Source organism: Carassius carassius, chromosome 46 (assembly GCF_963082965.1).
Source record: "Carassius carassius chromosome 46, fCarCar2.1, whole genome shotgun sequence".
NCBI lineage: Eukaryota > Metazoa > Chordata > Actinopteri > Cypriniformes > Cyprinidae > Carassius > Carassius carassius.
This window is the reverse complement of record NC_081800.1, coordinates 14,533,007-14,548,526: the sequence shown is the minus strand read 5'-3', so window position 1 is coordinate 14,548,526 and position 15,520 is coordinate 14,533,007. Positions and strand designations below refer to the sequence as shown.

General features: G+C 36.9%; 1 protein-coding gene and 1 long non-coding RNA gene across 3 annotated transcripts; both read right to left on the bottom strand.

Annotated features, from left to right (window-relative positions):
- Positions 1-1,281: 1,281 nt before the first annotated feature.
- On the bottom strand, positions 1,282-5,350 carry LOC132129350 (G-protein coupled receptor 157-like). 2 transcript variants are annotated; one of them, XM_059540906.1, is made up of 4 exons: positions 4,581-5,350; positions 3,536-3,749; positions 2,438-2,632; positions 1,282-2,277 (listed from the first exon to the last, which is right to left on the bottom strand). In XM_059540906.1, the coding sequence occupies exons 1-4, from the start codon at positions 4,955-4,957 to the stop codon at positions 2,062-2,064; spliced, it is 1,002 nt and encodes a 333-aa protein (XP_059396889.1). In that variant the 5' UTR covers positions 4,958-5,350; the 3' UTR covers positions 1,282-2,061. The 2 variants fall into 2 exon arrangements, with proteins under 2 accessions (XP_059396889.1, XP_059396890.1); XM_059540907.1 differs by having other exon boundaries at positions 4,916-5,349.
- A 1,446-nt stretch (positions 5,351-6,796) lies between these two features.
- On the bottom strand, positions 6,797-14,733 carry LOC132129198 (uncharacterized). The gene is made up of 4 exons (XR_009428450.1): positions 14,565-14,733; positions 12,908-12,995; positions 11,997-12,048; positions 6,797-8,784 (listed from the first exon to the last, which is right to left on the bottom strand). It is a non-coding gene; the product is annotated as an uncharacterized LOC132129198 (long non-coding RNA).
- Positions 14,734-15,520: the final 787 nt, after the last annotated feature.

Below are 15,520 nucleotides of genomic sequence, written 5' to 3'. Positions count from 1 at the left end.
AATCAGAATTCTCAAATGACAAACAACTACACACACACACACACACACACACACACACACACACACACACACACACTCCTTTTTAAACTCTAGAGCAGTCAAATAATACATATTACAGAACTATGTACTTCCATGAAGTGCTTAAATCCCAAGGAAGTGTGAATCCAATAAATATTCTGTTTATCATTGTGGTAAATCTATTTTCTAAAATGACACTTTTGTTAATGAAGTGCCAAGCCCATAAAAAGAATAACTAAAATCAAGTGATTGTTTTTTTTTTTTTGTCTTAGCTTGCCAGTAAAACATTACACTACACTTGTGTTCATGCCAAAATGAATATTACATGCTTCAAAAATGACTGTTGAACCATATTTCCAGTTTCCACTTTGTCAATAAACTGTTGTTATGAGTTCAAACATCCTCTTCCCTCAGCTCACATAACCAATCAGCACAGAATTTGCCATTGTATTCAGCTTGTGCCCTTTTCCCGGCTTTCCTCAGACTAGTTCCTCTTCTTGTCTCATTAAAAGTAGATCTGGTATCAAGCTTAGATAATGGAGAAGTCGCTCTGTCTTCTGACCTTGGTGAAACTGGCATTAGACTGATTCTCTTATACAGCATGCATGATCAAATATTTGGAGAAGCTCAGATACGGCTCAGCTCCACTCTATATTGGAGACATATTAGGCAAATTCAAAGGAGACTCAACGGAACGTCAAGGATTGAAGGAATGTGCCGGCACAATCATTTAATAATTTACGGATAATTACCAAGCAGATTCTCCATAACCTTACCCATATTATGGCCAAGAAAGAGTGTTCAGTGATGGTAGACACCTTTGATTGTTTGGAGATATAAAGCCAATAACACAAATGCAATACTTTAAAATAAATACAAAAATTCATGAATTTATTATCTTAAAGTCAGCATGAAATGACAATTCAGTCTACTTTTCAAAGACGTTATTTATTTATTATTATTTTGTTTTTAATATTTGACCTTGTAATGTTTCATCAAAATGACAGACTTTTTCCTGCTGATGTATGCAGGGCTTCTCAAATCATTTATATATATATATAGTTACTGGAGTTTCCAGTTACTGGAAATATATAAAACTAAAGTAAACCTCACTGGAAACAATAATACAATCATAATAAAAATGACAAAACACAACAAAATTACAAAAAAATTAATAAAAGTAAAAATGAAAACTGAAAATATAAAAACAAAAGCTAAATATTTATGAAACCAAATAATAGTATATAAAAATAATACTGAATCTGACAGGTAATGAATCACTTTATTGAAATCAGTTGATAAAATATAACTATAATACAAATCCATAACTACGTATACAAAGACTAAAAGCCACTTCTTCCCCATTGTTTCAAAAGGTATTTTTAAGGCACTGTGTGAAATAACAATAAATGTGCATGTTGCGGTTTGTGTCCTTGTTAGGTGCATGTGACTCTACACAGAGAAAAGTGAAAAAAAAAGAAGAATGTGATTATGACATAATACATTCAAGAAATCCAATACATTGAACATATAAATACAGCATATAATACACATAAATCATGCTTTAAAAATACATATTAATTGTAATTTAAAGTAATAACATTGCATTAAGAATGCATGTGCTTTGTTGGGAGAAAGAGGGGAAAGATCCCTTGTAAAAAACACTTCACAGTACATTTGCCATTTTGGTCACTAGATAATAAACTGCTGTATTCTTGCTTCCCCTGAGCTACCGATCTCATTTCTATTTAGATGAACATGAGATATTTGCGGCAGCAGAATGAAAACAGAAGGTACTGTTTTACTCGCCTAAAGTGCTGAGCTAAACCGGCAACAGAAAGTGCGTTTATGTTCCGTGCTCTGCAGGCTTTGTGCATGTGACCGCAGTCCCCTGTAATCCGTGAAGGCGCTTGGTCAAACAAGAAGGCTGAGTGTAAGGCTCTGATGTTACTCCAACAACCACAACAGAGAGCCGTAAAGTCAGAGCTTTCACTCCAGCCTTGTGCATTCAAAATGCATTCAGATGCAGGATCATAGCAGCTTTTACCCCTCATTGTTCTCCCAGGTTTGGGGGCTGGTGTTTTCCTCCCTGTGTGAAGGCGTATTTGCACTTGCCCTGTTCTGGGACACTGATTGTGAACGCCATTGTTTGTCCTGACCTCTGCAGCACAGCTGAGCCACCAGACGTGAGCGAATTGAGGGAGTCAACAGCACAAACATGACGCAGTTTGCAGCTCCTTGAAAGGTGTTTCCAATACCCTGTTAAAAAAATGAATTTAGAATTATTGGGTTGCCGAATACAATAAAGGCAATTACAGATAAATGACTTTGATGAAGTATACAATTAAACTGCATGAATGGGACTTCAGGTGGAAGTAAATTTAGTTCATTTCGGGCTAAGTGGAAGCGGGTGACTCACATGCAAGGTGACCAGCACTGGGTTGTGTCCTGCAGGGGAGTCAGTCAGCAGGAGCAGGAAGCGGATGGTGCTCCACATGCGGAGCACGATGAAGATGATGGGGATGATGGTGAGCTTCATGTCTGCCATGGAAGATGGCGACTGAGAGACAGGGCTGCTGGTCAGGATGGGACGGTACTCGGACAGGGCTGTATGCTTAAATACATCACAGAGAAAAATGGCATAAAATAGAGATCAGCATTCTTTAGTCTTACAGAAAAAGCTCACCTAAAAAAAGCTGTGTGGTCTATGAGATTTTTTAATTGAATAAAATTAATGCTTTCAGCAAGAATTAATACAAAATTAAAGAATGATCATTAAATTGGTCAAAGGTGCCAGTAAGGACAGTTAGTTTTCTATCAAGCAAAGAACTACAAACGGCTCTTTTCAACATTTATAATGAGAAATGTTTCTTGAGCATCAAATCAGCATATACTGAAGACTGGAGTAATGGCATCACATGAATAAATTACTATTGATAATATATTCAAATAGAAACCAGTTATTTTAAATTGTAATAATAGTGAATAATATTACCGTTCTTACTGTAAATTAAGATTTGGTGGGCATAAGACTTTTTATTTTTATTTAATTTTTTTTATGTTTGCGAGGAAACAGAATTGTCACACTGGATGTGGTTTCCGGAATACAATTGTTACTATGACAAGAATGTGGGCCAGTCTTATTTGCATAATATTTCATTTTCTCAGCAATGCACTTCCCATCACTTTTTACAAGTGAATTTTCATAATTTATCCAATTGATTTTTAAAAGCCTTTTTTAATTTATATTTTGATATTTTATAGGTCAGCATAACTAGTAAAATCTATTGATGACCCAAACTTCCATGACCTTTAAGATTTTAGTAATATTCATGACATTTCCAGGCCTAGAAAGCACTATCTAATGATGGTATGATATTTCCCTTATACATTAGCTCTGGACATTATTCCAGAAATTACTTGGCCGTTGCACATATTATGAGTTTATGAAAATGTCATGCAACCCTCTGCTAAGCTGTAATGTTAAACTGTCTGTGATTAGCCGCAGTGGACTTACTGCTCTGTGAATGTGTATTTTTATAAGCATGTACAGGACTGGCAGTGTAACATAGGCAATGAATTCCCAGATCTTCGCAGTGAGCAGCATCCACAGCACACGGTCTTCGGCCTGGATATTCACCCAGCACCAGCCGACAGACACCTCAGAGGCGTCATAGCCGATCTTGTGCAGGGACAGGGCAGCCACAGTGATGGCGAAAGGAACGCCCCAGCTGACACAAACCACAAATCACAAGATCAGACTGCAAACAGACATCCACAAGGCTGCACAAGCCAGTTCATGAAAACCAAACCTTTCCCTTATTACGCAGGAAATATTTATTAAATTATCGAATATGGTCCGTCTAAAACCCTTTTTCTTTGTGTAACTGAAAGAACATGATTCAAAAGGCAAAATATCATAAAAGGAATACAAATAATCTCCTTTCCTTTCATAAAGTGCTGTAATATAGGAAATCATCTCCAGTCTACCTGTAAATTAAAATAAAAGATAAGCATGAGATGCACAAGAACATTTGAACCCTTCAACATTAAGATTTTAGACTATATAATTTACATACATATAAATATGACTAATACCATTTTTAAAAGTACAAAATAGCCTGTTCCATATCCAAATGGAAGGCCTATGTAAAAGAATTGTGTAAATTTGTGCATTTTATTTTATGTAAAGGAGAAACTGCTTGAACTACACGTAAACTATTTTAATAAATACTATACATTAATAAATATGTTAGCATTAAATTGACTGTTGAATGTTGAATTGAATGTTAAGAAAATAGTTTAATTGGAACTTTAAACAACCACTGAAAGTTTTAAATGGATATTTCGCCTTTTCCCCGCGAATTAAAGTGAACAGTGACTCATTCATTCTTAAAACGACTGCTTTTGTTTTCCACAGAAGAAAAAAAAAGAGTACAGTACAGGTTTGTTAGATCACCGTGGTCAGTACATTTTTAAAGAATTTCGAGCGAATATTTCTGGGGTGAAGTGTTTCTTTAAGGATTTCCTGGCTGTGCTGTGAAGAAATGTAGAGAGTTTACCTGATAAGATGAAAGTAAAGCACCAAGTTGTTGGCCTGTCTCTGGCTGGACTTAACAATAAAAACGTATAAGTAGATGGCAATAGACACAGTCCAGAAGAATGAGCTGGTGTTGGCGAATGTGGAAATTGCTCCTTGCGCAATACAATACCCAGAATCAGATTCAAAACTCTTTAAAACTCCGTAAAAGTAAGAGAGTGCAGACAGAAGGTCAGTGACAGACAGATACACGAGCAGTTTTCTTGGTGTGGTCCTCAGATCGGGCCATCTTGCAAATGTGCATATGATTAAAAGTGACCCAAAAAACGAAAGTACACATGATGACAGGATAACAACCTGTTCGTAAACATGAACCTCGGTCCGGTTCGTCTCAGCCATAGTTTCCCCTTGTAAGACTTTAAAATGTACCTGCGCCTCGATGATTGCTTCTTTGATCAATGTTTGGTAAAGTCTTATTTGAAGTATCGAATCCACTTGTAAAGTTAACCCGAAGAGATTTCCAGTCCCCTTTTCTCTTGACAAAGCATGAAAAACTCGACGGGTTTTAAGATCCAGCGGTGTGAGAAGCTTCACACGAGCCAACAGCTTCTTCACAACTGCTGAGGCAGTGAAACAATGTCACAACAAATCAAAACACGTTGAATTTTGTATCCATATGTGTCATTATACCTGACTGACTTTATAAAATAAGACTAAACGTATCCCAGCCTTGAAATCTAAGCTGACGAACTCCGAAGGTTACTTCGCTAGTTTTGGGGACTGATTCATCAAGTGATTCGAATCATTTGAATTAATCACTAAAAGATTCATACAGAATCGTTAACTGATTCAAACTGTATCATTCATGCAGTTACTATTTCTGTTTTTGTTTCTGTTGGTTTCAACGTCACGCAGACGGATGATGACCGAGCCATTCGCTCAGTCGATTCCTTAAAAACACTTGAATCACTCGACACAATAAGTCTCATTGTGCTTTACTAAAGAGACTCCAGAGGGAACGTTTAACATTTTTCTTCGCAAACGACAGTAAATCAGATCAACTGTTTTATTTTTAAATCACGAAACATTTGATTAACTTTAAAAATTGATCCGTTCACGAACGAAAAAAAGGAGCCTACAACAATCTTTGGTCAGATCGTTAAACCTTGTCAATAAATTTGATTCAAACGGAAATATTATTATTTGTTACTGCGTTCCAACATTCCAAATGGAACTGTGTTAAGAGTTATGCAAAATTATGTGTGCAGGCAAAGCGGCATTGTAAATGTGCCTGCAAGTATTGACAGTTAAATACATGCAATCACTATAATACGCCATTAGATGGCGCAATGTGAACTTTTATTAAGCTTCAAGATCTTGGTCTATTTTCTTTAACCTTTTTATTTCAGTCATCTTTTGATATATCTTACTGAAAGTTTTTGGAAAGGGATGGTGTTTTTGTCACACACACACACACACACACACACACACACACACACACACACACACACACACACAGGGGCGTCGGACTGGGGGTAAAAACAGTACTGTTTACCAGGGCCCCAAAGGAAGAGAGGGCCCATGAAAAGTCTGGAATATATATTTTCAAGGGGGGGGGGGGGGGGGGGGGCATTAGGACTGCCTATGCATAGGGCCCGGGATCTTGTGCAGCGCCCCTGCAACACACACACACACACACAAGTAACCTATATTTCAGCATCCAGTGTGATGTGAGTCTATTATTTAGGACAGGATTAATTTTAGGTAAATGCATCTCCTTTTATCACAATGTCACCAGAAGAGCAATAATGCTTACTAAGAAAACTTTTTTCCGTAGAACTGCAGCATTCTTTCCCAATGCAGTGCATTGTTTTATTTCAGGCAGAGAAGAAAGTGGATAAAAGAAAAATAAATGCTTTGCTTGATCCTCCATTAAAAGCAAATTGTAAGTTTTCTTCCCCTCACGTTGAGCTGTGCATTCAGAGTGGTATTTAGAGGAATTTCAGTGTCTTTTATTTTCATTACTCAATGTGATTGTTATGATTACAAAAAGTGCAATGGTGTCTTTTTTGCCTCAAAAATACCTTTACATTTGACAGACTTCACCAGCATAAATTTGACATAAGCACTCTGTATTCTTCTGCCATGCATCCATACATAATTAATTAAATGAATTCCCAAATTCTGCCAGTAAGTGTGAAGATGCAGCATAAATGATGAGGCCTTCAGCAGAGGGAATCATTATATTTGAAATGAGTTGTTTATTATTATGTTGTGTAACACATTTTATTGTATTATATGTTGTGTAATTAAATGTATAATACATTTAAGAAGGACTACTGTAAGTAAAAGCATCTATTTTATATACTGATAATTTCAAGTTCAGTTTGGATCTGTTATCATAGATAATACATGAAAATTAAACTCCGGAGCCACTGACATAATACAATCCAGACTCCAGAGATAAACTAGAATAAAATGCAAAATACTGTCTGCCTAAGTCTGGGTAAATCATACAACTGAAACAACTATAGAGATGTTTGTTGGGAGTTTGCCCCAGGCATTTATCATGCATTCTGTGCATAAAAAACTAATTGACATTGTCAGTTAAGATCCAATCTAGGCAAGTGACTAAACTGACAAATATCTGAGATTATTCATACAGTTAATTTGGATTAATTTGCTATAATTGCTCATTAAAAAAAAAAAAATTAAGGTGTTCAACATACCTTTGCATTAAGTTTGTGAAGGCTACACCCTGCATGGCATTATAATCACACTTTTAGGATATTATTTAAAACAAAGTGCTTTAATACGTTGTAAAAGACCTTACTAAATTGATTTCCAGCATTTCAGAGTACAGACAAGTTCAAACTTATTGCCACACTGATGTTATTACATCGAAACCTCAAGTGAGTTACAGGCATTTCATTCACCTTAACAAACTGCCCTTTTGATGATTAACAAACCCCAACACTAATGAAATTCCCTGAAAATGAAACTCAACTTAAAACCACTTTAAAGTCTAAACATGCACTAGAAAGTAGAGAAATAAAACATGACAATAGCGACAACATTTGAAAAACTCGTATTTTGTTTTTACTGTTATTTGGAAAAAAATGCATTCATATGTAATTACTATTAAAATACAGTCTACAAAAAAAAAAAATTCAAATAAATATTAATTTATACAAATATTACAAAACATTTTTTATATTTATTAAACACACACACACACACACACACACACACACACACACACACACACACACACACACACACACACACACACACACACACACACATACATTTATATATTCCATTTCCCAATACTTTTTTCTACATATTTTTTTCAAACCAGAATGAAAAGTATTTTTGGTTAATCATTAGGATTAATGTTTTGGTAAATTAGCAAATTTCTAAATAAACACACCATAACACAATATGAATATGTCACAGGACTGTAAGCTAAGTAAGCCAAATATAAACGGGCCACACCATGTCATGGCAATACTGAAACTGCGAAATCTAGTCAGCTGATTTTCACAATAACACTTGACTGAATCACTCCAGATCTCATGGAAATGAAAGAAAGAAAACGAATGGATTGATCTAAACTATGACTACAATGTCACAGAAAATATGATCCAACATACCGTAAGCATAAATCAGTCTTTCACGTGAAAATCTCAAGTCGCTGTGAGTGTTCAAGCAGCGTTGCCAATAAACAAAAGCTGACACTCGCAATTAGAAGAAGAATGAATGGGAAGACAAGTTCAATAATGAATTCTCTTTTGTCGTCTCTCTCACCAGCCTCTGAGCGCGGGTGGACAGCTGAGTGCGTGAGCGGGGTCTTTGGATGGGCCTCCCAAGGTGACGAGTTTCTGCGGCAGTATACTTGCTGATTGCTTCGTTCTCACTCCACACAACAACCAGCTAAGACACTGCCAAAGAACCACTCACAGCAGCAGCCCTCATCCCTCACTCGCTCTCTTCTCTTCCATCACTTCAGTATCTCTCACTATCAGCTGTCGGTGACTGTAAAGGCTCCTCGTATAACTCTCCTGTCTCCTGCGGGTGAGCTCTGGACACTTTAATACTCTGCTCATGGAATGTCCACACACAGTACTTGTATGACAGCTGGGGACAGAGGTAGATTTCCCCTTAAAGAAAAAGTCTTTGTTCTGCTTTTGCTTTCCAAGAGATGAGGGTAGGTGAGAGGTCTCCTGAAAACACAGAAAACATCTCATACTTCCAGTTTATTACACCTCACCACCGCTGCAAGTGAAAAGAGAACTGTGTGACGTAACACAGGGAATGACAGCATTCACGCTTCAGATTTCAGATTCAATTTACAATATATAAAATATATATTTGTTTACCATAATAATAAATAAAACAAATATATATATATATATATATATATATATATATATATATAGAAATAGAAATAGAGTGGCTAAAACAATAAAGCATAAAAAAATTACTTTACTGTTAAATTTAACCAATTGAATATGTCCTTCCTGAATAAAAGTATTATTTTTATTCAGAAAAAAACTTACTAAACCCAAACTTGGAAAAGGTAGTACGTACACACACATGCACATATACATATACACACATATATATTTATAGAGAAATAAGATAGAAAACAAAAGTATTTTTAGCAGTGTAACTGATAAATGAAACCATAAATGAAACCAAAGTACAAAGGGACAATGATGACTGTATAACTGAGGATAGAAAGTACCAAAAATCCACAGGGCCCATATGATGTAATTTCATCATAACTGTGTGACACACAAAGGCATCGACTTCCAGGTAAGCATTCAGCAGTAACCTCTGACAGAACCCACAATACTTACCTTCAATAATCACAAGATAAAAACAAACCCTGAGGATACACTGACGTAAAGCTCTCTCTACACTACAGTATACGACAGTAACGCTAGCTTGCTAATGCTGTCCCTCCAATGTAAACAAGCCTCTAAAGCTTACATCTGAAAAAGAAAGACTCAACTCTTACAAAAAATGAAGAGAGAGAGAGAGAGTTTGAGAGGCTGCCACACCTCAGGGAGGGGAAAGCACACCTTCCTTTATTACTAAATGAACTATGCTCACCCTCTACACCGCAAATAGAGCCGTGACTCACTTATTCTCAAATAAACACGGAATATAGGTTCAAAGGGTTCAGCCTATATTTGTCTGTAAGAAACTGTGAGAATGGATGTGTGTGAAAGAGCACAGACGTTAGCATGTGTGTGTCATATGTTGTACAGATTGAGATGATGGGGGGGGGGGTGGTGGTGAGGGTTGGTCAGCCCGGTCCCTGATTTGTTGTTTACCTACACAAGCAGTGTGAAGATCCTATCTGTTGGTATTCCCAACAGTACAGCTATTTTGGGCAGGCAGCTTCTCCCCTAAGGGCTCTGCCAGAGAAGAAGGGCCTCTGCTCGCTTAGCAAGAAGGCTTAGAAGAGAGTGGGAGAGTTAACGTGTGCGGGGGAGAGCGGAAGAGTGAGGAAGAAAAAGTGGAGGCACAATTAAAAATAAATAAAAGTGAAAGATATTGCTGAAAAAACAGTTGTGTGGCTGCCGGTGACAGTAAAATCAAATCAGGGTTTTCAAATGCGGTAGAGGCATTTGCAGCATTAGCTGCGCACCACACCAGGCTGAGTCACTGTCATCAGACGCTCGAAATCCCATACTGAAGCAAAGCAAGGGATACTGTGACCCAGCTATTTTTTTTACTGCAGTGCTGTTTGGTGACAAGTTATGGCATGTAATAAAAGTCCACATGATGCGAGCGCCGGCCATCCGCACACATGCGTGTTAGCTCTTGAAATAAGCATTTGCCTATGAAAACAGGTTGAGGTCAAGAAAGGGCTAAGTAGTGAATGTGATATTATCTTCGTTCCTTACTCTTCAGTCTGAGCGAGAGGCACCAGTGAAGCCTTTTTACAGCAACTGCTGATACAGTATTCCGTTGTGTCCTCGGCATTATCTGAGTCTGAGCAACACCTGTAATTATGAGACTATTTCAGTAACATCCCTGCGCTGACTGCTACAGTACCTCACATGAATACTGAAGGGGGAGGGGGACAGAATCAGGGTGAGGCTTTCCTAGAAGAAACTTCAAGCAGCTTCCCTTTCTTTGACATTTCACCCAAATTGAAACAAACCATAAAATGAATAGTGATATGGTGGGGGTGGGGTTCCTTATGCAAATATCTACTGCAGGCTTGTTTCTCAAGTAAATGTTATTTTGAGGAATTTATTTGAAAGATTTAACATTAAACATAAAACAAAAATACTGATTAACTGATTGACTTGCCATTCTGTCAGTCCTGCTTGGCTGGATTTTTAGATACTGGATGTGTCGATCACGTCACAGTGTATGGTGTTTTATGTGATATAACATGACAGGATGCACACTAAATGACATCTCCAACACTGGTACTTATTATCAGATTAAAGGCTTTGAATTCTGTCAGACAAAAGTATCATTAGACCACATCTGAAGGCTGCTTTGAGGAAATCTAATCGGCTCTTTGGACAGACAAACGTAAACACATGCACCCGTGGATGAACACACAGCTGTCTGATGATCTTTAGAATCAGAGAAAAGCTGAATGTGTGCCACCCGAATCAGCACAGATGTAGAAAATCATTATATCACATGCAGTGCATTCAGACCACCACATGCCCACACACACACACACACTCATACACAAACACACGCCTTGTGATCTGGTTTCTGCTGCTGTTGCTAAATTGCAGTGTTGTGTCCCTGTGTCTGTCTCGTGAGGCCGACGGCTTGCTGAGACCACATGATGGCAGGAATTCCTGGCTGCTTTGGGCCTGATGTAATCTCTAATACAGGCTTACAGGAAGCAGGGGAAAAACACACACGCATACACACACTTCTGCCAACTGGCACTGGCATGTGCCTGTACACCTCTGACACGATTCAGAACCAAAATACACAGGGTGCTGCATTAACTAACAGATCGAATTCATGTGCTTACGGGTCACAAAGTTTGCCTGAATTTATACAGAGAGGGCACAACTATGTAACCTGTTTAAGTGAACACGAAAGATCTGAATGTCTAAATAATGTAAAAAATTAAAATTAAATGGAGTGAAACCAGTAGTGGAGGAGCAGATATCTATGCATCTAATGTATATAGCATCTCTTAAAGGGATAGTTTACCCAAAGGTAAGAATTATAGTATGTCATAATTTACTAGTTTGAATTAAAAACGTTCACAAAAAGAATGTTGGTAATCAAACTGTTTTTGTGACCATATGTAATAGATAAATCTCATAATGTCAGAATCAGAATGCAGCTAAAGTTAGAACTGAAACTAATCTCAGAAAGATTAATGTTTATCAACAAGGAGATTAAACATATCGAATAACTAGGATCAGACACTCACCTTACTGCTGACACAGGGTCTCTCATCTTCTCCAGGACATCTGGATACGTTTCTGTAAAAGAAGCACTTTTATACCACCGCCTGCGCTGTTGTTTTCTTGCCCTCTTTCTCCCACGATTGTGTCACTCTGTCTATAGAACAGCAGTCATTTCATTCCTCTGACTTAATCATCTTAAAGGGAAAGTACTGCTGAATGTCACTGAGCATAATTCAAAAATTCCTTTATTTGGCTAATTAAACTATTTCTGTGCCAGCAAGTTCCCCTCTGTGATTTTAGGTAAGTAGTTGGTACTTTGGTTTTATAAAAAAATAATATTTTTTACAATAAACAAGGGTAGGTTAAGTCACTGGAAACTTGATGAAGTTAAATAAAAATCTGTTGCATTTTTGCCCTGAGCCTTATTTAGTTCTGATACTGGTCTGGTAGCTTTTTTTTTTATTCAGAAGAAGAATTACTAAAAATTGGCCAACATTTTTATTGACATGTGAGGACCACCACATTTCACTATCAACAGTACTGAAAACAAAAATCTTAAAATAAAAGAAGAGACCGGGAAAACTGGAAAAAGTCATAGGGGCTGACAGGTGAAAAAAAAAAAAGCTAGAACCTGAAGTCTTTGCAAGGCTATATGGGGAGACAAAGTGCAAACATTGCACTCCTGAACAATATCACTTTACTCAAGGGACTGTTGATCAATGCAAGCTCTATTTGTAGAGCTAGAAAGCATTAATAATTCACACAGCCCACCTTTCAGCCAGTGAAATACATTACTATCAGCACACTGATGCTTCTGGCAACAGCAGAGGTGCTTGTGAGTTAACCACTGGTTCACGGAAGTAATCACTCTGGTAGCCAAATAAATGTACAGATGTCAGACAGTCCATAAAACTAAATAGGCAAACCCTCTCACCTTTTTTCTCAGGGGTCATGTCATCAGTAGACCAATTAGCCGTGGTGAAGTCAGGGATCTTCTAGAGAAGGGATATCCAGTGCTGAGACTGTTCAATTAAAGACAAAACAACCCTCTTTATACAGTCAGCTATACAGTTAGTTCATATATGTGTTTGAATAACAAATAAGACTGAGTAACAAAGTGCTTCTTCCATTTGCTTTAGTTCGATTCTCTCTATTTTTATGCAGTCAGCAGTATTTGTTCATGGATGGAGGCTGGAGCACCACTGGTGATGAGTGCAGGGTCACTGAACAATTTATCAATAATATCTATGAAAATCAGCTTACATGTAGACACAGAGGTGGAAAGAATGTGATTCTTAAAGAAAACAATTACTGGCAAAGTTTGACCTTTGACGACAAAGTTTGATGGAGAAGATTACTTTTATAGCAACTTAACTGCAGCTCATGAATCAAAATATATCTATTTTGTTGCCAATTACACTGCTAAATATTTTTCATTAAAATATTCATATCAATATTTTTCTCTCTCTATTATATTTGTATCCATATTTTGTCTTGTTTTCCAGTAGAAATATGAGTACTTCTAAACAAGTAAACAAGATACTGTACATTTAATCAACCTCACAGGCGAATTGTTTTTCTCATTTTAAGCATAAACATCAATGCATTTTGTACAAATAAACTGATTTTGTAGCCTGCAAAAATATTTCTGAATCTTTGTATTTTTATTTTAAATATTGATTAAATATTTTCTACATACATACCTATATACAGTACAGACCAAAAGTTTGGACATTCCTTCCCATTCAAAGAGTTTTCTTTATTTTCATGACTATGAAAATTGTAGAGTCACACTGAAGGCATCAAGGGCTATTTGACCAAGAAGGAGAGTGATGGGGTGCTGCGCCTGATGACCTGGCCTCCACAGTCACCGGACCTGAACCCAATCGAGATGGTTTAGGGGTGAGCTGGACCGCAGACAGAAGGCAAAAGGGCCAACAAGTGCTAAGCATCTCTCGGGGAACTCCTTCAAGACTGTTGGAAGACCATTTCAGGTGACTACCTCTTGAAGCTCATCAAGAGAATGCCAAGAGTGTGCAAAGCAGTAATCAAAGCAAAAGGTGGCTACTTTGAAGAACCTAGAATATGACATATTTTCAGTTGTTTCACGCTTTTTTGTTATGTATATAATTCCATATATAATTCCACATGTGTTAATTCATAGTTTTGATGCCTTCAGTGTGAATCTACAATTTTCATAGTCATGAAAATAAAGAAAACTCTTTGAATGAGAAGGTGTGTCCAAACTTTTGGTCTGTACTGTATATATATGTATACATATCCACTCATTTTAAGCATAAACTTTACATTTTGTTAGAGTCATGCTTAAAACAATAAAAACTGCCAATGGCGTAAGAAAAATCAACTTAATTCAAGATATATTTTGATATATTCTATAAACACAACACGTTTTTTTTCTCATGCAGTTTTGTTTCTCCTATTTAATGTGTTTTTAATCAACAATTACAACAACAAAAAAAATCTAAATAATTTACAATTAAGAAAATAACTGTATGCAGTAGCAAAACGGCGTTTGGACTAAAAACACTTCTATTCTTACACCAGCTACACATGAGAAGTGACACACTTACCTGTCAGTTCAGTTTGTCCCAGTATCCATATATTCTACAGTGGATGGTATGCTGCTGTCGTCTTTCGCCGGTCATTTGGATGACAATGCAAATACAGTTACTGGTGCTGACCACAAGCCTTAACTCCCTTTTGACAAGCTGGTACAAGTCAAGACATGTTCTTGTTGCTCTGCACAGCGCCCTCTGCTCTACTGCTTCAGTAGCAAAAACTGGAGGAGGAGCAAACAGAGAAGAGAAGACTTCCATCAGAGGTGACAGGACAAATCTGAGATACTTTCTTCTTTCTCAGAGGTCACTGTAGGACTACTATCTTTACAGGCAGGAGCATGTTCAGATACTCACTGCACAATACAACAACACATGAATAAGTGACTCAGACAGGATGTGTTACGTACAGACACGCTGAAAGAAAACAATTATGCCAGTAACATGATGGGTATTATTAACATTGTTAAACCTACTATATTTCAGTCATAAGTACAATTATTTGTGTACACAAACATTTCAACTCATTCACACAACTGGGATTAAAGTTCAAAGTATAACATAAGATTACACATGAATAATATTTGCCACATAAACATTTGAATGGTAATATTTCACTATGCTCACCTTGTTTCGTATATTTTCAAAATAGGTTTAATAAAGCAGGAAAGGAAAAAAATATATTTCACTATGCTGTTTTAATAGTTTTATTTTTTTAATTAATATATTTCATATGAAACTAGTTCAAGAGATAAAATAAGAAAGGCATAAGGGCATAAGATAATTGTAGTACAATTAATACGTCTATTAAAACTATCTAGGTTTTTATTTAAGACAGCATGAGATCAGTGAGTGTCTACACTTAATGCAGTAACTTTTAATCGTGTACAGTACAGGGGATCTGTTTTGTCAATGACACGCAGCAAGTTCAGTTTGTTCCCCAAGGGAGATTTTAAAGGGCCCTGCACTTC